At 54.8% G+C, this 27,659-nt stretch overlaps 1 protein-coding gene and 1 long non-coding RNA gene across 2 annotated transcripts in view; one reads left to right on the top strand and one right to left on the bottom strand.

Annotated features, from left to right (window-relative positions):
• Positions 1 to 27,659, bottom strand: part of RAMP1 (receptor activity modifying protein 1) — a 43,276-nt gene that overhangs the window by 10,794 nt on the left and 4,823 nt on the right. The window contains exon 2 of the mRNA XM_082691054.1: positions 15,865 to 16,003. Coding sequence (XP_082547180.1) covers positions 15,865 to 16,003 — 139 coding nt within the window. The remainder of the gene's footprint in view (positions 1 to 15,864; positions 16,004 to 27,659) is intronic.
• LOC309844350 lies at positions 7,701 to 11,267 on the top strand. The gene is made up of 4 exons (XR_014300626.1): positions 7,701 to 7,764; positions 9,604 to 9,808; positions 10,970 to 11,069; positions 11,155 to 11,267. It is a non-coding gene; the product is annotated as an uncharacterized lncRNA (long non-coding RNA).

The raw sequence follows: 27,659 nt of genomic DNA on the forward strand, positions 1-27,659 counted from the left end.
AAACCTAGGCCAGGAGGGAGAGGTGGTAGAGGGCACTGTCCCTTCCCACCTGGGCTGTCCTGGAGCTCCTTGCCTGGATACAGGGCCCGTAGGCAGGCCCAAGGCCCCTAGACCCATGTCTCAGAAGCACAGACCTGCAGTCCCTACACACAGAACTGTGTGTTCCTGTGCCAGCCCCAGAGCCCACCCTTGGGCCTGGAACCAGGAGCACACTTCAGGGGAGCAACAGGGGACTCCCTGGGAACATTTTTCAGCTCTGCAACCAGGCTGGTTGGCACCACCTGGAAGCAGTGGGTGGGGATCACATGGGAGCCGTGCGGTGCATGGGGCCCTGTGTGGAATGGGGAAGAGCGCCCCCTCCTCCAGGCAGGCCATGTGGCTTCAGCCTCCACCTTGGCTAGCCGCCCTGTGAAGGATCCAACCCACCAAGCTGCAGTGTGTCCTTGGACAAGCGACTCGGTGTCTCTGGGCTGTGGTTTCTCCATCTGAGAAGACCATCACAGGGCTGAGCTGGAGACCAGGAAGCCAATGTACCCAGAGGCCCTCATACCCCCCCAACCCATGGTGGAAGCTCCAGTCAAGGTGACCGCTGTCTGTTGAGAGGACCCCAGTGTTTTCTGTGTTTCTGGAAGATTTAATCAGAGTTTGGTGGACAATACAGCTTTGCTCTCATACCAGACAGCTCTAAGCCCAGCCCTGGTTTCCTGAGCTTGGCCCCCATCAGGCCAGAGTATGGCTTGAGCACCCTCCTCTCAGGGTCTGCAAACAGAGCAGCAGTCTGCAAACACTGGTGGGTAGGACAGGTAGGCCTAAAGGGCCTGGGGCACCACAGGGTACTGTGCTGGGAGATCAGGCTGTGGGGACCCGAGGCCACAGAGTCACAGAAGGTGGTAGAGCAGCTCTCCAGCCGCCCTGCTGGGGTTGGGCTGTGGGTTCCTGCTGGGAGCACGTGCTGCCTGGCCCTGGGGTCAGGCCAAGCCCAGTCTTTGTCCCCTGGGCGAGGGACACCCTGAAGCTAAGGAGGTCACAGGGAGCTGTGGGCATACAGAATGGGGACCCACTTAGGTTGGGGTGTCAACCACACACCTCCCCGCAGCTGAGGGCAACAGTCCCCACCCAGGACTGCAGATGCCCTGGCTCTCTGCCTTCCACAGGCTAGGAGATCCTAGGACACATTCCCACAGAATATGGGAAGTTACTCCTTGAACCAGCATTCTGAGCCTCTTCTTACAAAGTGGGCTGCGGGGGTGGCCTGTGTGGGTGACCCTGGGTGGCAGTGAAGGGGGCGCCCAGGGGTCAAACCCATGTCTGATTGGCTCCTCCATGCATGTAGCTTCCTCCTCTGCTTGGCCTCAGAAGCCCCTTTTGGGGAGGAGGCGCCCAGCTGGGGCCTGGCCTCATTTGTCTCCCTCCGCAACTCCTGCCCCGTGGCTCTGCGCCAGACAGCTTCTGGAGCCTCTGCTCACACTGGGAGGAAGCAGAGGTTTCTAAATCCATTCTTGGCCCTGTGCACAGTCTGTGCTGGCAGCAGACACAGCGCCCAGGATGCTGCCCAACCGGGCTCCCCACGGAGAGGGCCTGCTGGGCGGGCGAGGGCACAATGCCTTTTCTGAGAACAGGTTGGGGCAGGAACCAGGCTCCTGGGGTCTGGAGCTCAGGGCGATGAAACTGCACTTGTAAAATCCAGCAGGCGTCTGAGAAGCTAGGGAACTGTGACTGATCACCAAGCTGTGCCTGCTGTCACCCAGGCGTCGGTGTGAGCCCCCTCCCACCCTTGTCCTTGCTGGGACTCCTGTGGAGATCCGGGACCCCCATGCAGACACCAGGTCTAGGAAGGTGAAGCCACCACTCCCACCCTTGCTGGGATGTGGGTGTGCATGAGTCTGTGTCCCAGGATTAGGTGGACAGTGGGGCGCTATGTTTGGACACTGACACCCCAGGACATTATCCTTGTGAAGCTACGCAGGTCATGGGAGGGAAGGGCTTTTCCCTGGAGCCCATCCTTGTCCCACTGCTCTCTGTCCCACTGCCCGTCCCGCCCTGGAGCCCCTTTGTCTCTGTGATGCCACTTTCAGCTGGGACCCCACTCCGCCCACCCCCGCAGGGACACCTGTCCTGCCCTCCCGCCATGTCCCACCACTTGTGGCCTACTCGTCCAAGTGGCCCCTGCCACCTGTGCCGTCACTGTCCCAGTCTTACTGCGTTCAGAGTTTGGGGTGACACCAAATACAGGGGGAAGGGCAGGGCCATGGAACATTCCACACCACGGTATCCAGCCTGGCGGTGAGACTGAGCGCTGAGCTGTTGTGCTTTCAGCTGTCAGGGGGACGTAGCAGCTCCCAGCTAACAGCAAGTTGGGGAAACCCGCTCTGAGCTGGACACTCCCTGCACACATGGCACCTGGCCACTGGGGACCCCATAGCTGTTGGGGAGCCTCCGTCTCTGGCCTGGAATTCCTGTGAGGCCAGGCACCAACTGTCTCCCCAGAACCGGCCTGGAGGGAGTGTGCCTGAGGGAAGGAAGGAACAATCCTCTCCCTCCTGACTCTGCTGAGACCTGCCAGCACCGAGACCCTCACCCGTGGACCCTCTATCTACTCCTGGGGCTCACCCTGAGGGAGAAAGAGGGGTTTCCCAGCAGTCACCGTGTGGCAGGTGCTGAAGCCTAAACCAGTGGGGGGTGCAGCCCCAGGAGGGGGTGAAGGTCCTGCCCCTGGCTCCCCACCAGCCACAGCATGGACCCACCCCTGTGGGGTCCACAGCAGAGGCTAGCACTTAAATATCTGGTTCTGAACTCCTTCATGGTACCCGAGTGCCCTCACCTAACTCTTTAAGGAGGAACCACAACTGGGACTGGGTAAGAGCAGCCACCAGCGGCCCCTGGCCTGCCAACGCTCTGTCCCACCTCCTGGTGAGTGTGTGCTCTTCCAAGCCAGGAGGCTGAGGCTGCCCACAGTGAGACAGAAGCTTCCAGCCATCTGCCATGCTTCTCTGTGATTAGGAATCAGCCTGGGACAAGTGTGCACCTGGAGCAGCCCCAGCAGCCCAGGAGGACAAGAACACAGAGACATCAAGGTCACAAGGACCTGCAGGCCCACCTAGCTTTCTGGAGGGGGTCCTGAAGCCCCCCGGTGGCACCAGGACAAGCTGGTCCTGGTCCAAGGAGGGGAGTCAGGCGTTGGTCTGAGGATCAGTCCAGGGCCCGAGGGTCTATGTTGGACGCTGCCCAAAGGCTCCCCGAAGGCAGTCCCTAAACAGTCATGGGGCTCAGGGCCTGCCTCCTGCCTACCCTATGGCTTCACAGTCCCTTCGCAGTCCTTGCCTCTAGCAACTTGCAAGCAACCCCTCTCCCCCAACCCTGGAAAGCAGAGGTCGTGCTTACAAGATAAGAAACCATCTCTTTGCCTTCTCTGATGACATGATAAAAACCCAGAGACAATGGAACGCCCGCTACACCAACTTCAGAAAACAGGGCTGTTCATCACACTGTATTACCTGCCAAGCTGTCATTCCTGGAGAAAGGCAGCTTTTAAAGCGCCCTAGAAAATTTTTGCTTTTGAGAACGTATTAATCATACAGTTTATTCCTAGGATTTACTTCGAATAATTGCCAGAATCTAAAAGGCACATGTGAAAGGGAACGATGAGTTAAAAATAGTAAGACATGCTTGAGTTAACAGCCTATTTGCAAAGATGAGTAGCCACGAGCCGGATCAGACCAAGGGTTATTACTGACAAAAGTCAGAACCATGCAGGGTGAAAAATAAAAACAAAATAGAGAAGAGAAAGACAAAGAAAATACTAGAACATTAACCCAAATCAATGAGGAGAGAGAGAGAGAGAGAGACAAAGCAAAAGTCCAGGAATCCAAAAACCCAGAGACTCTGGGGAGGCAGGGGAGTCTTCCATGGTGCGGTGGCTGGGGGGAAAGGCCAGCGTATGCGGTCTGACCCTGTAAGAAAACGAACACAGGAATCAGAGCATCTGTGTTTCACATTTCACAGCTGGTTGAGTGAAAAGAAGTTTTCCAACAGTCAGCCTCATCAGAAAGATAAAAGAAAAGACATCACGTTTCAACAATGGGAAGAAAAAAATAAATCAGCGTAACATAAAAAATCAAGACAAAAAAAGGAGCACCTGAAGGCTGAACAGAAAGGACAAATACAAGGTCATTTCTCAGTTATGAGGCTCACGGCTCTCCCTGCGGAAGCACAAAATCCAGCAATATGCTGTTCGCAAGACACACCAGAAGAGGAAGAGGAGGTGTGAGTAAGCTTCAAGGGGCTGCAGAGTGGGGTTTCAGGGCTAATGCCAGGCCGAGATTAACACAGGCAAAAACCATCCCACGTGGCAAGAGTCGTAACCTTACGTCACAGTCGATGTCAGCAGCATAATCGTGCAGCATCTACATGCTATAGTAACAGAGCAGGATCTATGCATGCACACCTGCCGGGAGAACAATGCAGAAAAACCATGCCAGTTTGGCCAGGACTGAAGAATCCACTGCTCATTATCAAACACACAGAAAGTTTAGGAACACGGGAAGGAGCTGAGTAGCACAACAGTGCGGCGTCCGTTGCTGTTTCAGTGGGAATGAAACGAGCAGAATATGGTTCATTTTCAAGGACTGCCGGTGTGTATACAGAAGGTCGTCATGTGCAGGATCTCAAGGAAAATCTCAACAAAAATATGGAAGCAGAAACTATTTGCTCTCTGTTCTCTTATTCTGTCAAGAGAAGAAGAGAGTAAGAACCAAACAGAAATACAACATTTGAGAATGAAAATGTACTTGTCTACAGAAAAAACTGATACGACGAAAACGCAGACATCTCAAAACCAGCAGAAAGTGGTAAAGAAGGTCCAGAAGGAGAAACCACATGGCCTCATTAGGTTCAAAGAAGGTGAGGAAAAAATGATGATGCAATAAGGATCAAAATTCTATCTCGTGAAAGAAGCAAAAAAAAATTTGGGGGTGGGGGGAAGCGAAAAAGAGGGAAAAGCTAACGATGAAAGTTAAAGCCAAAAAATTTTAAAAGACACTGCGATCTAAAATCCAGCCCATTTTCTAAAGACCTTTAAGAATGGGCACAATGGGGTGCCTGGGTGGCTCAGTGGGTTAAACCGCTGCCTTCGGCTCAGTTCATGATCTCAGCGTCCTGGGATCGAGTCCCGCATCGGGCTCTCTGCTCAGCAGGGAGCCTGCTTCCCTCCCTCTCTCTCTCTGCCTCCCTCTCTGTCTACTTGTGATTTCTCTCTGTCAAATAAATAAATAAAATCTTTAAAAAAAAAAAAAAGTATGGGCACAATGAATAAAAAAATGGGCCTTGTCATCTGCCTCTGCTGACCCAGGTGGCCTCTATACAGAGAACACAAAGGGCGGGAAAAACACAAAGATTAGACAAAATTTTGAATACAGAAGATCTGAAACATTTAAGGGGATGATATGTGTCATTATGTTTTAGGGAGGAATGTGAAGAATACTGACCCAATAAACACTGATGAAATAACAAGCATGAAACAAAAAACAGCCCAAATCGAGCAACAGTGAAACTAGAAAAAGAAATCCTCCCCACCCTGCAATGTGGATCTGATGGTTTTAGTGAAGAATTCATTCACATTTGCAAGGGATGAATAATTACCACGTCAGATAAATTATTTCCCCCTGTTGACCCCAATAGTCAGCTGAGCACATATATTCCATGAGGCAACTATGACCCTAATCCTAGAACTTCCGGGAAACTTGTATGGAGGGAAATGAGGAGATGGTAAAGAAGTGAATACTTTTATACTCATTTTCCTGGGGAGGAAACAGAGGCCTATGGAGGGTAGGCAGGGACGGAATCAGCGGGGTTCCTGAACGGCAGGTCCCATTTGAGTTCTGCGCTCAGTCCACTGTGCGAGTTCTGTACTAACTGCTGAGACAACATCTGAAGGTAACAGCCAATGAGGCCAAGTAGGCCTGCCGCCATTCTTCAGGACTCGGGGGCCAAAGACGCTCGCTGTGGGAAGATCCCTGCTAGCAGATGGCTCTTCTGTAGTGGACTGCTTGGTGATGTCCATCTCAATTAGAATCTCAGTATGACCTCTGATGGAACTTGGCAGAATGGTTTTTTTTTCCCCCCCAAGATTTTGTTTATTTATTTGACAGACAGAGATCACAAGTAGGCAGAGAAGTAGGCAGAGAGAGAGGGGGAAGCAGACTCCCCACTGAGCAGAGAGCCCGATGTGGGGCTCGATCCCAGGACCTTGGGATCATGACCTGAGCTGAAGGCAGAGGCTTTAACCCACTGAGCCACCCAGGTGCCCAAGCAGAATGGTTTTTCACTCTTTTGGAAAACAGGCAGAACATATATCAAAGAAAGCAAAACGTAATATGAAATGCAATGAGAACGTACACACTAAAAGCAAATGAGATCGTCTAAACTGTAGAAAATATTACAGAGCACGGTGATGAGAAGTGAGGGTATGGCCCCAAGCCATAAATAAAAATCAACTGATGTGATCTTAATCCACACACGAATGTCTTATGTTTTAAGCTAAGCATTACCAAACAGAGGTAAGAAATACTATTTAACAAATGATGTTAGCATCATCGAAGTAGGAAGGAAATAAATTTTAATTCAGGTCTTAATGTAAACTACTCACTGTGTTAGGAAGGAGAAATGTTATTTCAAAACACGTGACAACTAAATAGAAACAGAACATAACATTGTGGCCATAGGACTCCCTCCAAATTTCGACAACTGGATTTCCAGAACAGATAGGACAGTGGCCAAGTCACAGACCTCTGAGGAGTGAGTCAGGGCACACACGTAAGCGGAATAATTAATATATCACACACGGGACACAAACAGCACCGCAGTAAACACAAGGGACATGTGAAGAGAAAACGTTTAGAACAAAACAACAACTAGCTAACTTCTACCAGGTTCAGGAGTCTGTAAAATAAGGTTAATAAAAGTCCCAGGGACTCAGAAGATAAAGTAGCTAAAGTCATGCTCAAATACTTTGAGCTTGAGAAGAAACAAACTGCAGAGAACTTCAGAAGAACAGTTCCGGCAGCCGAAGGCAGGCACAGCAGACGAGAGGCGGCTCATTTGAAACCTGCAAAACCAGGATCTCTACAAACTCAATTCTCAGGGACATGTGAGGAAATAAATAGTTTCGTGTGTTGCTGGTAATAAAAATTCGTAGAATTCTTTAAAAGGGCAGCTGGGAGGGCAGCTCTTTCTGTCCACGAGTCCCATGCTTTAATAAAACCACCTCTTTGCACCAAAAGAAAAGAAATGAAATGAAATAAATAAAATAAAATGGCAACTGGGCAAAACTTATCAAGAACCACAGAATGGGGGCTCCTGGGTGGCTCAGTCCACTAAGCATCTGCCTCCGGCTCAGGTCATGATCCCAGGGTCCTGGAATTGAGTCCCACATCAGGTTCCTTGCTTAGTGGGGAGCCTGCTTCTCCCTCTGCCTCTGCTGCTTCCCCTGCTTGTGCTCCCTCTCTCTCAAATAAATACATAGAATCTTTTAAAAAACCTACAGAATGTTCATGGCACAGGCTGTAGTAAGTCCATTTGCAAGGATTCTTAAAGAAATTAGTCAAAAAAAGAAGTAAGGCTGTATGTAGAGAAGCTCTCAGAGCTGCATCATTTACAATGCAAAAACCTGGAAATGGCCCAGCATAACAGGATTGTGAAAATCCGGATGTTAACTCGGCCTTCCTGCTACGGAGTCAGGCTGCGTCCAGCTGGCCCCCGGCAGCGAAGGTAAACCCCCCTCTTACTACTCGGAAGGAGTGTATTTTTAAGAAAATGGGTTCTCTGGCTTTTGTTTTTGTTTTTTTGGCTGAGAGAAATGGGAATGCAGACCTAAAAGGCACCTGAATGTGTCCCACAGGGCACCCTGTAAGACAGTGTCCAGGGCTGAAGTCCTGTGAGCCACTGGGGGAGAAAGTTGTCTTCATAATAAGCGTGGGGAAGGTGGTCGCCACCCTATGCCACAGCTCCCCGGGGCCCTGACAGTCGATGGAATGTTGCTGGGCCCAACCGTGCTCAAAAGACGGCCACCAACAGAATGATGGATGGACAGAGGGGTCCTGGGAGACCCTGGGGGCAGGACCAGGGCTGGGCTGAAGGTTATCAGTGGTGGGAGGGGGCAGCTGCTGCAAACCGCCCCCCCCCACCACACCTACTAGTCCTCCCCACTTCGTGCTCCCTGCCCCTCCCAGGTGCGCACAGCCCTGGGGGGCCTACCCTAGAGCAGGCTCAGGGGAGATCTTTGTGAGCGAGCCTGCACCCCTCCCTGACAGCAAACTCCTGTGCTCACAACCTGGAAGTCTCTGAGGCCTTCCTGGGGCGGGGGGGCGCGGTGTGCGGGGAGTCACACAGCAGCATCTCCAAGGCGGGAGCAGAAGGCACATTGCCACAAGTCCCCATCACTAGGATCTGCCCCACCTGCCTGCTCCTGTGACCCCAGCCAGGATCTGCTCAGTGTTGCTCCATAGCTGACCTCCCACACTGTGACTTCATCCCCAGACCAAGGAGGTGGGGAAGAGGGCAGTGCATCCCGTAATGGAAACAGATATCAAAGCAGGCTTGGTGCTACGGTGCTACGTGGTCACCGCCGTGTCTCGGAAGCATCCGTGCCCGCTGTTGCCACCAGTGGACAGGAAGGAGGGTCAAGGATGAGGTGGTGGCCCAGGGACATGGAGGAATAAGGGCCGGTGGTCCTCCTCCATGGCTCCCAGCGTCCCCCCGCCACATGGGACTGCTCGGTTTCTGGCCTCTGTAGACACGTTTTGGGAGCTTTCTCAAGGACGGAGTGGGGTTCTTCCTCCCCACTCCCTGAAAGCTTCCAGTCCAGCAGGTAGCCATCCATAGACCCTCTGTGATCACCTGAGAACCGCCCCCACCCCCCCACCCCCCCACCCACCCCGCCGGAGCAGGCACACAGATGAGGCAACCCCAGCCCGACATGCTACTGCTGCCCCTGAGGGCTTCCCACCCCCAACATGCAGACAGCAGCTCTGCCTGCTGGGGCACAGCCAGAGGGCTACCTTGTGGGGGAGCAAAGACCCACTGGTGGGGGCAGGGTGGGGCCAGGAGCCACCGTCGGAGGCTCTCCCCAAGGGGTCCTTAGACTCTTTCCCACATCTGTCTGCCCAGGGCTGACTCTAGGTGCACACTGGGGGAAAGTGGATTTCCAGAACCTTCTGCTCCCCCCCCCCCCGCTTGCCTGTGAACACAGATCTGGGTGCACAAAGCCTGAGAAGACAGCCTTCCTCAGCCTGCCCTGCTGCTCCATGGTTGGTCCCATTGCCCCAGCCTCCATCTGCTACCACAGGTCGGCTGTGGCGGAGCTCCTGACACAGGGTGGATGGGCCTAACCGGCCGTGACCTTGCCGCCTGCATGGATACCCCACTCACGACAGCGCCCCCCCCCTTGCTGCTGTGGGGTCCTGGTGGTGCGTGTGGTACACTTCTCTTCAAGATGCCACCTTGGTGCTGACTTTCTAGAAGCTGGATTCTAGAGGGTGGAGGAAAAGGGCCCCCCTTTTCTCTGCCTGCCCACCGAACTCTGATTCCCACAATGCCTCTCTGTCACAGCTTCGGCCTAACAAACTCCAAAGGTGGCTGCTGGGAGCTCCGGGTCCAGCTCAGGGGTCCTTCCTCTCTGCGGACCCCAGCAATGGAAGAACACCCACCCTCCATGGCTGCACACCTGGAGCACTGGAGGGGGAGCCTAGACGCGTGGAGAGCTGTGGAGGACCACCGCAGACACCCTCACCCAAGGGCACCCACCCTGGCGCTGGTAGGCGGTGTCCACACCTTTTCCCACGGGGCTGGAGCCCTGCAATGAGGCCCTGGGGCTGGGGCGCAGGAGGAAATGGCCTCAGGAGAAGGAGTCTGGCTCCAAAGGCAGGCTGGGTCACTTTCCTGGGACAGCCCCTCTCCTCCCTGAAGGCCTCCAGAGGTCAGGATCCCTGTGCGCCTGGGCTCTGCAGACACTAGAAGGACTCCCCCCAAGCCAGGTGGGCAGAGGGGCAGGGGGTGGACACCTGTGCTAGGGCCTGCCAATGAGCAGGGGGGCCGAGCCTTCGTGAGCATGGCGCAGGTTCCGGAGGCGGAGGCCTTACAGACCCACCATGGCGCTGAAGCCAGCCCTGGAGCCAGCCACGCTCGCAGCCTGGTGGGACGTCCCCATGGGGACAGGCGTCCCATTCCAGGTGGCCCGCAGGCTCCAGAGAATGGCGTGGAGCACCCTGGATGTGTTCCAACCCGAGGTCTCGGCCACATAGCCGGGTGCAGCCAGAGTCCCTGGAGGACACAGCCACTGCCCTGGGGAGACCTCTGCACCTGGAGAAAGATGCCTCCCTTTCAGTTCCTGTTGGGATTCTTAAGAAGAGCAGCTGCTCCGGCCTGCTGCCCCGCCAGAACTCCCTGACTTGACTCTGAAGGGAGACACAGAAGAAGAAAGGCTCCTTGTGCAGCAAAGAGTAGATCCCGAGGGGGGCCAAGGTGCCCTGTTCTGGCCTGCAGTCCCTGGGGAATGGGAGCTTGGGGTCTATGCTCCTGAATGAGGACACAGCACGGCAGCCTGTCCCCTAGAGCCCCGCTCTCTGTCCTTCCCTTGACACACCAGGCTGCCCCCCACTCCCCAGGGTGGGAGAGCCCTCCTCGGAATGGTGCTCTTTGGTCCGGGCTGGAGGGCTCTCCACACCCTGCACAGGGTCCGCACACGGTAAGGGACTGCAGGGAGGCAGACCAGGCCGCCTGCTCTGGGATACCGTGTTAGGGAGCTGCTGGGCACTGAGCCGGACCCGGTCAGCAGTGACAAACCTAGAAGCTTCCAGACAGAGACAGGAGGGGTGCCTTGACTGGTGTGAAGGTGAAGTTGGGTTCTCTGGCGGCTGGTCATGGAAGGTGGTGACCCACTCCCTGGGGACCCCTCTGACATCTTCCCCTGTCCAAGGTGACACCTGGGAGCCAGTGACGGGAGGGGAAGGCAGCAGCAGCAGCACCTCCTGAAGCCCCCCAGCACTTTCCATGTTGGGGAGGAGATCCATATACAGGTAAATCAAACTGCTTGAGTTCCTCACATTCGAGATTCTTCTCCTTATCTGTTCTGCTCTTTCTCTCCCCCCCAAAAACCCGCAGGAACATCTCTGGAGATGAGAATTTCTGATGACACATTTTCCCATGTTCTCTGTAGCTCCCTCAATTAGATTATACTCCCAGTTAATACATTAAATGACCTTTCATTTCCACTAGCATGCCAGGCCTGCTGTTTAACAAGCTAACCCCTGGGGAATCATGGGCTGGGCTTGGATCCTGGGGGGTGGGGTGGGGGAGGGGGCAGGGCAGTCTGTCCTGCTGAGCACATTTGCCCTGAGGAGACCTGGGACCAGGACAGGTCAGAAACCTGGGGAATCTGAGAAATCCAAGGCATCCCTAGACAAGAAAGGACTCAGGAGCAGCCCCCAAGTCACCCTCAGATGAAGAGAAGGGTCAGGGTCCAAGGCCATGGACTGATTGAAATGCAGAACCATGCTGGACAGCTAAGGTCCCAGGATAAGCTCCCTTACAACTCTTGAAATGCAAAAACAAAAAGACCCACAGTCCCAGGGCAGGTCATTGTCCTCTTGCTGGAACACGGCCCAAATGCTCTTGTTAGCCCTCTGCTTTCTCTCCAGATCTCTCTCTCTGAGCAGTGATGCACGCTGCTGCTGAGAAGTACTTTGGAAAGAACCCAATGTTTCCATCCAGTGTCCTAAGGGAAGCAGGGCAAATGAGCCCCCTCTCAGTCTGCCGCGACGCAGGAGGTGGCACTGCGAGCCTGGGAGCCAGAGGGCCAGAGGGCATGAGCAGGCCCCCATGTGCCCCACAGAGGATTTTCTCCCCATCTCCTCCAGAGCATGCATCCTAAGGAAGGCTGGCGGGCTCCCATTTGTCACTTGGAAGGAGGGGAAGTTCCCTCTGCCATGCGGCTGTTTTAAATCCTCTGACTTCAGAGTATGATCCAGAACGTCCCTCGGCCATGTTGAAGCCACCTGCAGGCCCAGCCCAGTTGCTAGGACAGCCATCACCCCGAGCAGCAGGCATCGGGGGTCCTCTGGCCTTGAACTCCCTTTGGATTTCTCCACCCGCAGCATTAGCCTGGGGGCTCGATCCCAGGCTCCAGTGAGTTCCCAGGTCTGCTCTCAAGGCACTGCCTGCACCCCAGCAACAGGCCCTGGCTGCACTTGGTTCAGGGAGGGGGTCTGTCCCAGTACCTGCACCCTTTGTCAGACCCCTGCCCTGTCTGCTATCCCCTGGCTCCACTGCCCCTACTGCTCCAGGAGACTCCGGAAAGTCTGCTTTTGGCCCGAGTACCAGGCTTGGTAGCCCACTGCAAGCGGGCCCCACCAGGCCCCCTGGACATTGGCAGAAGCCGAGATGGCCACTGAAGGCCATCAACCACCTCCCTGGGGCGTCTCCACACTCCCCAGAGAATCAGGAGGGGGCCATCTTGTACCCCTGGGGAATGTCATGAGTTGAGACTCTGGACCCAAAGAGACCTTGTGAGCTGTGCCCCTGGGCAGATAAGGCAGGGATTATGACTGTCCTACCACCTTCTGAAGTTGCTGCTTACTTACTTGAGATGATGGAGTCTGAGGGATTGGCACAATGCTGAGCTCACAGTAGGTGCTTAATAAGTGCTAGCTATAATAACGAACTCTTTTCTTGAAATGGTGTGAGTGATAAGTAAGCCTTCGGTAGGCAGTGAAGACCGACTGTCCTGGAGGAGAATTCAGGCTGTAGATGGAGGTAATAGGAGAAGGCTTGAAACACGGAGTGTTGATGAAGGTGTGGGCAAAGCGTGGAGGGAGATGACACAGGACAAAGGGCCATCACAACCCGCGGTGGGCAGAGATGGGTTCAGGAATGAACAGGACAACCGGGCAGCTCGTGCGGAAGAAGACAGAGCGTGCTTCCTGGCGTGCCTTCCATCAGAATGAAGCGCAGAGGCACCAGTGTCAGAGATGTGTCCCCCAAACCACACGGACTTGAGAGGAAAGCAGGGGTGGATCCTCTGGAACCCTGGTGTGGGGAGAGGCCATGCAGCTGTGACTCGGATCCGGGGGGATGACACGCTGATGTGCATGGTTACGTGAAAACGTAACCCTTTCTGCCATTCCTGTGGCAGCAGGAATGGCAAAAAGGGAGTCAAAAGACAGTGCTTGAGTTGGGAGAGCACTTCTCAGGCGCGGCAGACAAGGGTCTGAATTCACCTCTATGGGGGCACCCAGCTGGTGTGTTCAGTGGACAGGGCCGTGACTCTTGGTCTCGGGATTGTGAGTTCTAGCCCCATGTAGAGGGTAGAGATTACTTAAAAATAAAATCTTAGGGAAAAAAAAAAAAAAACTCTTTAAAAAGGATCAGAAACCTGACAGAAAAGGGGGAAAGACACAAACATTCACAGAAAAGAGAACAGAAGAGGAACTTGTCACTGGAGAAACCCAAAACATACCAGGGAGACACTGTTTCTGACTGAGCAGGCAGCAAAGACTCAAGCCTGACAGTGGGGTGTGTGGGCGGGTGGTGGGAAATGGCTCCTTCATGCTGCGGGTGGGGCTGCCCACTCCTGGTCCTCCTGGAGGGCAAGAAGGTGTGCTCAGCACGGCATGCTCCCACCTCACACCTGGGAGCCCTGCACCCAGGGCATCACAGCAGGGACACAGATCCCACAACATGAGCATGACTATGCACATACACAGGTCATTCCCTTCAACATTCCCTGAAATTCGGAAATACTGGGAAAACCAAATCCGTCCTGCTGGGAAAGTGCTTGGAAAATTATGCACAGAGCAACGTTATTCAGCTGCAAAACTGCATGCTGCAGCTCTCTATGCACTGATTAGAATGGGTTTCCAGCATAGACCGGTAGGTGAAAACAAAATGCCAAAGAATATCTGTATAAAGGGCTAGTATCCAAAACATACAAAGAACTTATGAAGCTCAATACCCAGAAAACAAATAGCCCAATCAAGAAATGGACAACAGACATGAAAAGACATTTCTCCAAAGACATACACATGGCCAACAGACCCATGAAAAAATGCTCAATATCACTGGGCATCAGGGAAATATAAATTAAAAGTACACTGAGATACCACCTCACACCCATCAGAATAGCTAAAATTAGCAACTTGGGAAGCCACAGATGTTGGTGAGGATGCGGAGAAAGGGAACCCCCTTACACTGTTACTGGGAATGCAAGGTGGTGCAGCCACTCTGGAAAAGAGTATGGAGTTTCCTCAAAAAGTTGAAAATAGAGCTACCCTATTACCTGGCAATTTATAAAAAAAAAATTATTTATTTATTTGACAGACAGGGATCACAAGTAGGCAGAGAGGCAGGCAGGGAGAGAGGAAGAAGCAGGCTCTCTGCTCAGCAGAGAGCCTGATGCGGGGCTTGATCCCAGGACCCTGGGATCATGACCTGAGCCGAAGGCAGAGGCTTAACCCACTGACCCATCCTTGCACCACTGACCCAGCAATTGTAATACTAGGTATTTAACCAAAGGGTACAAAAATGCTGATCTGAAGGGGTCCCTGCACCCCAATGTTTATAGCAGAATGTCCACAATAGCCAAATTACGGAAAGAGCCCAGACATCAATCGACAGATGAATGGATAAAGAAGAGGTAGTGTGCATATGCATGCACACACACACATACATGCACACACACACACATACACACACACACTGGAATATTACTCAGCCTTCAAGATGAATGAAATCTTGCCATTTACAATGACATGGATGGAGCTAGAGAGTATTATGCTGAGTGAAATAAATCAACTGGTGAAAGACAAATACTATATGGTCTCATTCATATGTGGAATTTAAGAAACAAAACAGAATGAGTGTAGAGGAAGGGAAGGAAAAATAAGATAAGAGAAAAACAGAGAGGGAGGGAAACCACAAGAGCCTCTTAACTATAGGAAACAAACTGAGGGTTGCTGGAGGGGAGAGACGCTAGGGTGATGGGGTCACTGGGGCACGGGCATTCAGGAGGGCACGGGATGTGATGAGCACTGGCTGTTATATGCAACTGATAAATCCCTGACCTCTACCTCTGAAGCTATTAATATGGAATATGTTAACTTAATTGAATTTAAAGATTTAAAAATTTAAAAAGGCTTAAAAATATCTATTGTATAGATTTAAAGATATCTATTGTATAGCACCAGAAATAATCTGTAGTATAAGATAAGGACATAGCATAGCAAAGTTAAAGAATATCTTTATTTATTTATGATGGCCAGGTCTCTGTGTCAGCCTGCCGGCCAGCAATACTACCTATACATGCCTACCCTACAGATTTTGGACTTTCCAGAACCCCAAGCCGTATAAACCAATTCCTTGAAGGAAATACTGATGTGATACCAACAGCCTTCCCCTACACTGACCACGGGGACCAAGGGAACCAGCAGAGACACCCCTCTAAGTGGGGGCATCTGTCACGGAGACTCAGCCCTGTGGGCACTAGACCATCCCCCACCTACCTGCACTGGGATGGGCCACACGCGTCTCACAGGAACATGGCCCACACGGAACCTTCCAGCCACAGAGGCGTGGCTGGACATGGCCCGGCATCCCCCCTGCCCCCAGGCCATCATGGACATAGCCTCCTCTATCCACACTCACTTGCTCCTGGCATCCTCCTTCACCCTAAGACTGTCCCCGCCCGTGGCCATGTTCTGTCACCCCAGACCATGGAGTAGAACCCCTCACGGTGGCCTTGAGTGGACTCCTCACACCAGGCCTAGGGCCCCCACCCCAGCCATGCCCACCCCCAAACAGGGGACACACGAGACTCACCTGATGGTCTTGCCCCAGTCACACCACAGCGTCTTCCCGATGGCGTCCATGCTCACCTGGAACTGGCTGAGGCAGAGCTCCTGGAGGAGAGGGCCGTAGCTGGCGTCCTGACAGGCTGTGGCCATAAGTAGGGGGTACACTGCAACGAGAGTGTCCAGGGACCATCAGCCGACCCCCACCCACCCTCCCTCCTCTACCTCTCCTGTGCACCCACGAGAGGCCTGGCCCAGAGCCCACTTCCCCCTGATCTGTGGAGAGGAAGCCTGGGGCTCACTGATCCAGCACAACTCAGCCAAAGCCCTGCTTGCTGCCTGCGGGCCAGACGGCGCCTCCCAGAGCTCCGAGTGCACAGGGCCAGGGGATCGCAACTCCCCTCGCAGCCACTGACCGCCAGGCGCAGGAAGCCCAGCAGCCCAGTAGGGTCTGACACTCAGGCACCACTCCATCCTCACTCCAACCCCCGACACAGCCCCCAGCACCCCCCCTTCACATGTGGGGAAACTAAGGACCCCTGGGATTGCAAACAGTCTCCTCCCCCTGGATGCCACCAGGCCTCTGGCCGATTTGGGCCAGAACATGGGGTCCAGGCTCTGGCTCTCAGTCCCAGGGACAGCCCACCTGCCTTGAGGAGCCCCAGCTCATGACGCTGAGGTCTGGATACTTACTGGCTACAAAGCACACCCACAAACAGATGTGAAACCTGCTCTATCCCCCAACTTGATATATACGAGCTCAAAAAGGTAAGGAAGGCACTGCACAAACCAAAATTCACTCCCTTCCCCCCTAAGCCCAAAACTGGCTCAGGTGGCTGCTGGCAGGTGAGGAAGGTTTCCCCCTGGGTCCCCACCCCTAGGCCTCCCTGCTCTTCCTTTTCAGGCTGGACATCAGCCTCCTCTGCCTGTCTACAGGACCAGGTAGGGCCAGGGGCAGTGGGGGTCCTTCACAATCCCTCCTCAAGGCCTGGCCCACCTACTGCCCCTCAGGCTATCTTGGCTCTCTGCCCACAGGACCCCTACCCTCATGGCCTTTCCAGATTCCTGGATGAGGCCTGGAGCTGGGAAGCCAGGGCTACCCCAGGAATTCTTGGACTCCACGCCGGGCCTCATGGGCATGTGTGGACACCCAGCTGCTCCTTGCAGCTCTTGGGTCTGGGAAGCCCACAAGGCAGTAGGTGGGATGGCCCACCCAAGGGGAGGGTGGTGGCCCTCCAGGCACTCAGACTATGCTGGGAGCTCTGGGGTCTGACTCTGAAACACGGCCTAGAAGGTGGTGTGTATGTGAGTGGGCTTGTCCCACAGCCCCTCAGACTCTTGCCCACCCCCCCCATGTGACTCCATCTTCCAGGAGCAAAATGCGGAGGAACTGGTACTCCAGCCCCTACAATACATGAGCCTACTCAAAGCTCTCTACATGTACTCAGATCGTGCAGGCAGGTCCTACTGTGATCATGAACTTACTAGATGGGGAAACAGAGGCTTTGGGGTGCAGAAGTGGGCCTAAGTTCCCAGCCCAGAAAAGGTATAGGCTTGACTGAATTTGTCTCACCGGCCTTAGGCCCCTCACTCAACCAATTCCCGGTCCCAAGAGGCTGAGGGCTAGACAAGGAGCTGGGCAGTGCAGTGGAGGGCCTGACCTATCTTTTGCTGCAGACCTGGGGAGAGGGCAGACGATGAAGGGGCAGGCTGTGAAGTGCCATTCTAGAATGCAACTCCTGGGGGCTCGATGGCTAGTTACTGGAGGGCAAGTGGGTAGGTGGATGGGTAGATAAGTAGGTGCACAGAAGGGAGGGTGCATGGGTGGGTGGGTGGATGAAAGAATGGAGGGATGGATGACTGGATGGATGGATGGATGGATGACTGGATGATGGATGGATGGATGGATGATGGATGACTGGAGGGATGGATGGATGGATGACTGGATGATGGATGGATGGATGACTGGATGGATGGATGGATGGATGGAGGGATGGATGGATGACTAGAGGGATGGATGACTGGATGGATGGATGGATGGATGGAGGGATGGATGGATGACTAGAGGGATGGATGACTGGATGGATGGATGGATGGATGACTGGATGGATGACTAGATGGATGGATGGATGGATAGATGGATGGATGGATGGATGACTAGAGGAATGGATGACTGGATGGATGGATGGGTGGATGACTGGAGGGATGGATGGGTAGATGACAGAGGGATGGATAAATGGATGACTGGATGGATGGGTAGATGGATGGATGGGTGGAAGGATGTATAGATGACCGGATGGATGGATGACTGGATGGAAGATCTGTTGGATGATTAGATGGATGGATGGAGGGAAGGAGAGAAGGAGGGGCGGATGGATAGATGGATGATTAGATGGATGGATGGATGACTAGATTAGATGGATGGATGGATGGATGGGTGGATGGAAAGATAGGTAGGTAAATGGATGGGTGAGTGGGAGGATGAATGAATTCCACACATGGCAGACCAGGGCTCTGACCCAGCCCATAACCATGCCAGAATGGAGTGTTGAATGGGAAGCCAAAGCCCTTGATGGGGTGGAGGTGACGACTGGCTCACAAGGTAAGGTGCCAAATCAGGAGAGGAAGAGATAAAGTACAGTCTCGGTTACAGGTAACAGAGCCGACTGGCAGGCTTCAACATAAGGGCAGCCTGACACTGAGGACCTGGAGGGCAGGCCAGCCAGAGGCCACCTGCAGGGGAGCACTGACCGCAAAGCTCTGAAGTTGCTCTCAGGTGTATCCTCCCTGTGCCCTCCCAGAGCCCCCGGAGAGGGAGGTGGTGCGGGACTGATGGAGGCTAGGCAGCAGGCCCATGTCTGACCCTGTGTTTCTGGAAGACAGGCCAAGATGTCACAAATGGGCAAGAGCTGTCCCCTCAGGAACATGGCAGCTCTCAGGAAGGGGACAGGTGACCATCCCCAAGCATGCAACCACACGCTGTGCCTCACAGTCAGAGAAGGACTGCAGTCCGAGGGAACTGATAGCCTGGGGCTTCCAGAAAGAGATAGAGGGAAACCCAGCAGTGGCTGGGGGCTCTGTGGGCTTTCAGAGGATTTACATGAAGGCCCCAAGGCCCACCGATCCCACCGGGACATGAGATGAGCTTGGGAGAAAAAACGAATTCGTTGAACTAAGGAAGGGACACAGTCCCGGCGGCACACACCTGCATAGGGCGGCTGAAGCCACCACAGTGAAATCTCATAGCAACGAAAGAAAAAGAGAAACCCAGACAAAACACACAGCAAGCCCCATGACACACGGAGGTAGAGGGGAGGTCCAGCCTTCCCTGTGCCCACCGCACTGCAGGGCGTCCCCGGGGGATGGGTCCCACTGAGGCTGGCAGGGCACCTGGAAGGCTCCTGGGCTTTTGGCCTGAGAAGCTAGGGAGAAGGCGCAGGTGGGGAGGGCAGAGAAGAAAGGCTGGCATGTGGGGAAAGCTTCTTGGAGGGTCTCCTGAGGTGAGGACCCACAGGCGGGCGAGGTGACCCATCCCTCGACATCGTGGAGGGAGCACCCTCCTCCCCCATCCCAGAGAGTGCAGCAGAGGAGGCTGGCAGGGCAGAGCACATCCCTGGGGCCCTTCAGGATCTCTTGGGGGCCTGGGAGCCAGAAGGCTCCCCTGGCCTCAGGGGCCACATACCCACCCTCATTCTTGCTACTTCCCGACAGCCCAGGTGTGTGTCCCATGGAGCCCACATGGGCACGGGGCGGCGGGGGGTGCGCCCCAAGGACCAGCTGTGGCTGACCCCTAGTGTTGTCCGGGCAGGCTCAGGGAAGGAGTGACTTGAAAGTCTGTCTGCTGTGGACAGGCGCAGTGCTGGGGCTCACAGGGAGCTCGGGGGTGGGGGAGGGCTCAGACACCTACTCATGGGAGGAGTCCCAAGTTGCCCATCCCAACTTCCTTCCAAGGGTCACCCCTCTGTTCGTCCCCACTGCCTCTCTGCCCCAAGCACGTGCCTGTCTCCCTGCTAAGAACAGCCTTCCCCAGACAACCCCAGGCCTGAATGTGGCTTTTCTGTGGCCATCACCTCCTCCTCCTCCGAGGGTCCCAGCCACTTACCCCAGAGCCCCCCACCCCCCATCCACGTCCTCAGCCTCACTCAGGGGCTAGAGTGGTTTCCTCTTCTCAGAGCAACGTTGGCCGCCTCTCCTCCACCAGCCTTTCCAACATGCGTGCGTACCCTCCCTGGCACGCAGCTGCTCTGCACGTTCCTATCATCCCATGTTGCATCACTGACCCCAGCAGAATATCACAGACGTTCTGCGTGGGAGTGGAGCGAGGGCGCTTCCCACTGTTGGCTCCTCTCCTGCTCTGGAATGGTCAGACTCAGGGTGGATGAGGACGATCGTGCCTATCAGTCAGGATGCTCTGGCAACAGAAAACCACGTGGGCTCATGTGAGCACCAAAAGACTCTAGGGGCTCACAGCAGGAGAAACAGAGACCATCCCAGGGGGTACAGGGTGCCACCTCCCCCGCGGGGCGTCCGCAGCCGAGAGTACAGTGCAGGGACACGTCCTCAGCCTACAGACCCTCTTGTTGTGGTGTCCCTGCCTGGGTACATTCAGGCCCATCTCCTATTGTCCCCTGGGCTACAGAGAACAGCCCTCCAGTCCCACCTCCCCTGGCCGGCCCTGTCTGGTTGGTCCAACAGTGATGCCAGACTCCAGTGGGCACTACCCCCACTGCACAAGCCTCCCCATGGCCTTGACCCTGGCTGGCCTCTGAGCTAGTCCCCTGGATGCTGCTGCTCCCCACCTCTCTGTGAGACACCTGCTGCCTCCCCAGGTTAGGATCCGGCTCTCTGGGCTCAAAGACCCCTCCCCACACGCCCTTTGCTCTTGTCCTGGGGGAGCCCTGAGCCTTGGGTTATTCCACAGCGGGGACCAGCTGGGGTGGGCTGTCTGGGAGAATCTGGAAACTAGGTTCATTTTTTAGGTACTGGAGAACGGCGCTTAATGTTTTTCTTAAACCAGCCTGGTGGGATTTCTTTCATTGGAATGACAGTACCTAATGGTTTTAAAACTGACTCGAACTACCAAAAGTTTTAAAACCAGCTGTGTGGGCCAAATGGGTCCCATTCCTGCCCGGCTGGCAGCGTCATCCCTCGAACGTAAGTTGGGTCTTTAAAAGGCCACATGTGGGGGCCGTGAGCAGCCTGTGTTCCATCCTCGGCATGTTCGCGCAGGAACTTTCCTTGGCATGGGCGTTATTTAGGAATTAGGTGTCCTTTTAGGGAGAGTTCAAAGCAACAGCTCCCTCTCTCCACAGCAGAAAAACACCGGACAGGAGGCCGCACAGAGGCTGCAGACCTCTCAGGGCAAAGGGACCAGGGGCCACAAAGATGGGGCGGGCGGGTTCCTGGCAGGGAGCAGGACCATCCCGTGGAGTCCCTTGGTTTGGGTTTTCAAATGAGCAATGAGCGACCCAGAAGTGTGAACCCGATGGGTCCTGTTTTATGGGTCCTTGGTCTGTGCCTGCTCGCCTGGCAGGAAGGGTCTATCTGCAGACAGAGAAGCCTAGACCCTACACTGTCCTGAACCCTGGGGTCCGGGACAGTGGGGGTGATGGGGGGTTGCTGGGCTGTGGGAAGGGGAACAGCTGGGGGCCAAGTCGAGCTCCCCATGTCAAGTTGAGGTACCCATGAGCTGGGGGAGGGGTCTCCAGAGATCTCAGATAGAGACGGCCTGGCCTGGAGCGTGGACAGGCTCCCTCACCCCTCGGACTGTGAAGTGGGAACCTCCTGTTCCAGGTGGGCCACCGGGACTGTGTTCCATAGGATGTGCTGTTCCCAGAAGCCCTCCTACCTCAGAACAAGCAGCCCACCTCTGCGGGCTACTTTCAACACGAGCCACACTTAGCAACTCATGGGACACTCGAGGCTGGACCCTGGTGGCCAGCATGGGTAATGGGGAGGGACATGGGGAGGGGCAGGAGGGGGAGATGACAAAGGCCAGGACACTTTCAGGGGTGAGGGGGATATATGCTCAGTCTTGGGTCCACGAAGGTGTTAACAAATGCCAGAACCGTCCAAACTGTGAATGTTAAATACAATCCGTTTATTCTGCGTCCGTCAGACTTCAGTGATGCTGCTTTACATAATAAACGCAAAGGAAATGCCAGGATCTCTGAGCCGTGTGGTTCTAGAAGATCTTGGTTTTTTTCCCTCATGCTCCTTTATATTTTCCACAGGTTAAACAAGCATATAACTGATGAAATGTGATCTCTTTGCTCTCTGCAGATCTGCCAAGAGCTGTCAGAAAAGCTCTCGCTCAGCCGGTTCTCGGGGTGGCTATGAATCATTTCTTGCTCACAGGCCCAGTGGGGAGAGAGCCGCCCGCTTCCAGGACTCCCCTGATTCTATCCCCCAGGGAGCCATATCCCCAGGAAGAGACATGCCTGGGCTGTCACCGAGTGCCCCAGGACACGACGTACCCAGAATTTGGTTTGAACATGTTGCCCTCAACTGTCCTCAGCCTTTTTGGGAAAATAAAAACAAAACAACAACAAACTGAAAAGATTAGAATTCTTGTGTGCCTGGTAAAAAGTCCTACTCAGCCCTCAAGGCCCCAGGAGCTATCACATCCTTGGGCCTGCCCAGCACACAGCCCTGCTCTGACCCCATCATAACTGCCAGCAAGAGCCTGTCCTGAGCCGCCGACTGCAGGACCCTGGGGCCTGCATCTCACCCGGACATAGCGCCTGCCCCCCAGGCTTCTCGCAGTATGGGGCCTGACAGCACCAGAAGTGAAGGAGTGTGGGGAGGCGTCTCGATCCTGCCCTGTGACAACCCCCTTCACTTCTCAGGACTCTTCTGCCTTCTGGAAAGCCCCACGTGGGTCGGGCCTCACCCTTTCCTCAGCCAGGGTCTCCTGAGATGGTTTTCCCTTCTCTCCTCTGAGATACTCTTCCTCCTGTCTCTCCCAGTGCTCCGTGACACCATGTCATGGGCAGGCATCTTGGGACACCTATGTCTCTGTCTGGAGGCCCCATCTGTGTTCTTTTTGGAAGCAAGCTGGGTGTCAACAGATAAAATGTAGATCTGGCTCTAGGTTGGTCCCCCCCAGCTCTGGAGGACTCCCTGCTTCCCCTCCCACCACTGCCTGCCGGGGATGTCCGCCCTAGGGTGACAACCCACCTCACGTGGCCTGAGTCTGTCCTAAGCCCTCCACAGGCATTCGCTGACTCAGTCCTCACAAGCATCTGGTCAGGACCACATTATTATTCTCTTATTTTACAGAGTGGGTCAGAGGGGCCCAGAGAGGTTCAGTGACCTGCCCAGACATACACAGCCCAGGAGTGGAGGAGCCAGCTCTTGGCACGCTCATCTCAGAACACACGGGAGAGACAGTGAGGGTGACTCCCTCAGCGCCAGAGACTGCAGCCCCGAGGCCTGTGGATGACTGACATCCACTGAGACCCCCGACGGGAGGCACCTTGGGGCCATTTTCCCCACGGGGGGTCGAGAGGGGTTTTGCTCCAGAGGTGGGAGGCCCATGCGACGGATGGCCATGTGGCCAGGCGACACCAAAGCCTGGCAGTATACAGCTTCCCCAGGAATGCGGGTGAAGGACACCCCCCACCCTCACAGGGAGGACCCCTCCTGCAGAGGAGCAGTAGAGCAAGGTCAAGTGGAGACCAGCCCAGGGCCCTCCGAGTCCTGTGGGTGTGGCCATGCAAACGCAAGCCCATCGTCCTCACCAAGACCACAGGCGTCCTGCAGGGGCGTGTGAAGCTGCCACAGGAGGGCAAAAGGTTTCTATGATTTTATAAACTTGTTTTCACAGCTCACCAGTTGAAGAAGCTGATCTGGACTAGGTCTGATAATATGCTGGGCAGCGGCACAGGCCAAGATCCCTATGCGGGGGCTCACTGATGGGTCAGGACCAGGAGGCCCTGGACACGACTCTTTCAGAGGATTAGGTGCCCAGGCCCCCCGGCACGGGGATGGGGGGGGTTCCCGCTGGTCAGAGCAGCTGCTCCTGCCTCCCTCATGCCAGCTCTGGTTCTCCTGTGCCTGGCCCCGCGTGGCTGCTGTGCTCCCCTCTGAAGCACACCGACCCCCCTCCAGCAGTCTTTCTGCCCCTGAGATGCTCCCTATCCCCCGCAGGAGGAATTCCCGCTCCCGACCCCACTCGGAGCAGCCAATCAAGGGAAAGAGGAAGTTCCCTTGCAGGCCCATGGACCCTTTCATTTCCTGTTCAAACAGCAGCTCACGCCGGTGGAGCCTTCATCAGGCAGATTTGCTGCTCGTCGTCTGACTGGGACCCTCCTGACACACCCCTGCCGTGGCCTAAAGAACCTGTTCCCTCATTGGGGAGGGTATGTGCTTTGGTGAGTGCTGTGAAGTGTGTAAACCCGGTGATTCACAGACCTGTACCCCTAGGGATAAAAATATATGTTTATAAAAAAAAAAAAATTAAAAAACAAAAAAAAAGAACCTGTTCCCCTCTGCCCCTCCCTTCCTTGAAGTGCCGCTCTGTTCTGTGCTGCACATGGGGCACCGTTCCCATGTCCCCAGAATCCATGAGAAAATGGGATGCTCGATCAAGCTAAAACGCTAAGTGACGCAGAACAATGTTCGGAGGGAGTGAGACACCACACTGGCATCCCCCACAAAGTCAGGTTCCACCTGCGAAGCACCGATGGGCACCTCAAACGTGTTGGGATGGCCACCGTCAGGACCCGGACAAGAACGAGCATCAGGGAGTGTGCCGAGAGCCCCCGCACGTTGCTGGTGGGAATGCAGTCGTGGCCAGAAACCGTGAACAGAGCTACCCTGTGACCCAGTCTGCAACAGGGACGTGCGCACCTGGGCCCTGCATAGCATTAGTCACAGCGGCCGGCAGTGCGAGCAACCTGACGGCCAGCAACACCTGAATGGAAGAATGAAATGGTCCAGCCTCGGATGGGAAGGACCACCATCACATGCTACATGGGGACGAATCTTGCAGTCACAAAGACACAGATCCTGCTGGGTTCTACTCACCTCAAGTACCTTTCGCAGCCACTTCACAGACAGAGAGTGGAAGGGTGGGAGTCGGGGCTAGAGGCACCAAGGTTCACCAGGGTGGGAGTCTGGTGGGAGTTACAGGCCGGGGAGATGGGAAAGTTCTGGAGATGATGGCCGTGGTGCATTTACAGCGATGTGAATGGCCTCCATGCCCCAGACAGCAGGGAGGATAAGTTTTATGTTATATATATTTTAGCACAATTAAAAATACAACAGTGAGGGGCACCTGGGTGGCTCAGTGGGTTAAGCCGCTGCCTTCGGCTCAGGTCATGATCTCAGGGTCCTGGGATCGAGTCCCGCATCGGGCTCTCTGCTTAGCAGGGAGCCTGCTTCCTCCTCTCTCTCTCTCTCTCTGCCTGCCTCTCTGCCTACTTGTGATCTCTGTCTGTCAAATAAAATAAATAAAATCTTTAAAAAAAAAATACAACAGTGAAATGGAAGGAGAAAGGAGGGGGCTGTGGAGGACGTGGCCTGCCGGGCTGGGTGCATGAGTACCCCATGGTCTTCACCGGCCCAGAGAGCACAGCCTCTCCACCAGGGAGCCCTCCCGGGTCCCCAGAGATTCCCCACAGCTCTTGGCCCCAGACAGCGCAGGGAGACTGCAGTCAACAAGGACACCTCAGTAACAGAGTTCACTGTGAAGACTGGAGGGGACACCCAAGACCTCCTGCTCTTCTTCTGGGCTTCTGGGCCATTTACAGAAGGAAAATCTTGTAAGGTCAAGAAGGAACCCTGATGCACACAGGGGTGGTCTGTGACCCACTCCCCGAGCTCAACACAATAGAAGCAGCGATCCCTGGGGAAAATCCAAAGAGCCTGAGCTGCTGGGATTTTTAAAAACTTGCTTCCAAATAATTCATATGGTAGAGAGGAAATTAAAACCACAAACACAGAAACTCTAGAAAATATTACTGATGGCCAGAGGACAGAAAATCCCAGGAGACAGCCCAGAGGCCAAGCAGAGGAGTGACAGGACTAATTTCATGGCTAAGCAGGAAGAACGAAAGCGAACACATCTGGCACCGAAGGAAAAAGATCTGGTTCTTTGGGGTGGGGCTTGAGGATGCCTAACAGAGCTACGCAGCCATCCTCTTGGACCAACGAACACAAAGTCACCTGTCCATAGCGCTGGGCTGAAAAGGGCGAATGTCCATGAAAGACAGTTAGGACAATAAGATAATTATCTCTATAATTATGTTAGATAAAATGGACAAGTTCACAGAAAATGTGAAACAGACTTACCGCTCTAAGAAATAGGAAACCCATGAAAGGTGCCCGCCCCCCATTATCTTCACAGCCAGAAAGTGTCCCGCCCAGACGCCTCTGCAGGTGGACACGAAGACCCCTTGGCTCCTGGGGGACCTCTCACTGGCACCGAGCGAACCGCCCCAACCCAGAACGGAGGTTCATGCGTGTCTTTGGGGAGGAGAACCCAGGCCCTATCCCGGAATGCGCCGAAGACTCCTGACTCCATGATCACAAGCACAACTCAAAATGAGCAGCGGTTCTCAGACTCCCAGGCCCCAGGAGACTCCATTTGTCCCAGAAACGCAGGGAGACTCCTGACGCAGACCTCTCCACCTATGCCCCCAGCCCACCTGTGTCCCCATGCCGCCAGTCGCCAAGGGGCTGCACACAGGCCGGTGTTCAAGGATTCTTCCTTCCCATCATAAAAACGGACCTCGTGCATGGGAAGAAGGCTCATCCTCACTCCCTCCTCCCCTCCCACCTGGCAGAGACAGAATTAAGTAAGAAGCATCTGGTCCAAAGCAGAGAGAACGAAGGTTGGAGGCATGGCTGCCGTCAGCAGGGGGCAAAGGGAGGCAGCTGCTGTCACCCACCCCACCCACCCCAGCAGCAGGGTCTCCGGCCCAGTGGGAGCAGAAAACAAAATGAATGGTCCCAACTGGGAGGAGGTGACCAGAACAGCCTTCCTGAGATGAGCTATGGATCTGCTGCAGAAGTCAAGGCTGGGGGGCGGGGGGGTGGAGGGAGAATGAAAACAAAGCCAGAAGACAGTGTTGCTGGGACACGGAGTGGAGGAACACGTTCACGGACACAGCCAGCCACACCTCAAATGCACAAAACAGATCTTCTTCATACCCCAGCAGCGGCTGGGTAGAAATAAATTGTGGCAAGTAACCCATCCGTTGGTGTTTTTTTTCCAAGTGGGCTCCATGCCTGATGTGGAGCCCAACACAGGGCCTGAACTCACAACCCTGAGATCAACAGCTGAGCTGTGATCAAGAATCGGACGCTCAACTGACTGAGCCACTCAGGGTCCCCAAAGTCTTCCCTCTGTAGTGACTGCTAGGCCTCTGCAGGAGAAACGAGTTCCTGCCAGAGGGTAGAGGCACTGACTGCTGCTTGGTAACCAGGCGGTCCTGGTGTTAATCCCATCTGGCGGTAAATCAGGGCAACTGCTCTTCAAATGGCGACAGGTACTTTGCGGGCGCAGACGCATCGTCAGATGAACCAGAAGTCTGCATATTTAACACCAGGGCACACAGGGAAGCGTGAGGAGGACAGGTGCTCCGGCTGACCTTTGCACCCCTTCCAGGGGGAGCTAGCTGGTCACACCCACACAGCACCCCACCTCGGCCACCCTCCCCACCAGCCCATGGACATGGGCCCTGTCAAAGTGCCCTGTGGCACCCAGCAGCCCTGTCTCTATCCACCCATCGCCTTGGCTTCTGATCCCCAGCCTGCACCCCTTCTGCACCCCTTCTGTCTGTGGCTCTCACACCTTCCCAACTCTGAGGCTACCCC

The sequence above is a fragment of the Mustela nivalis genome (genome assembly GCF_964662115.1).
Source record: "Mustela nivalis genome assembly, chromosome: 11".
Taxonomy (NCBI): Eukaryota; Metazoa; Chordata; class Mammalia; order Carnivora; family Mustelidae; genus Mustela; species Mustela nivalis.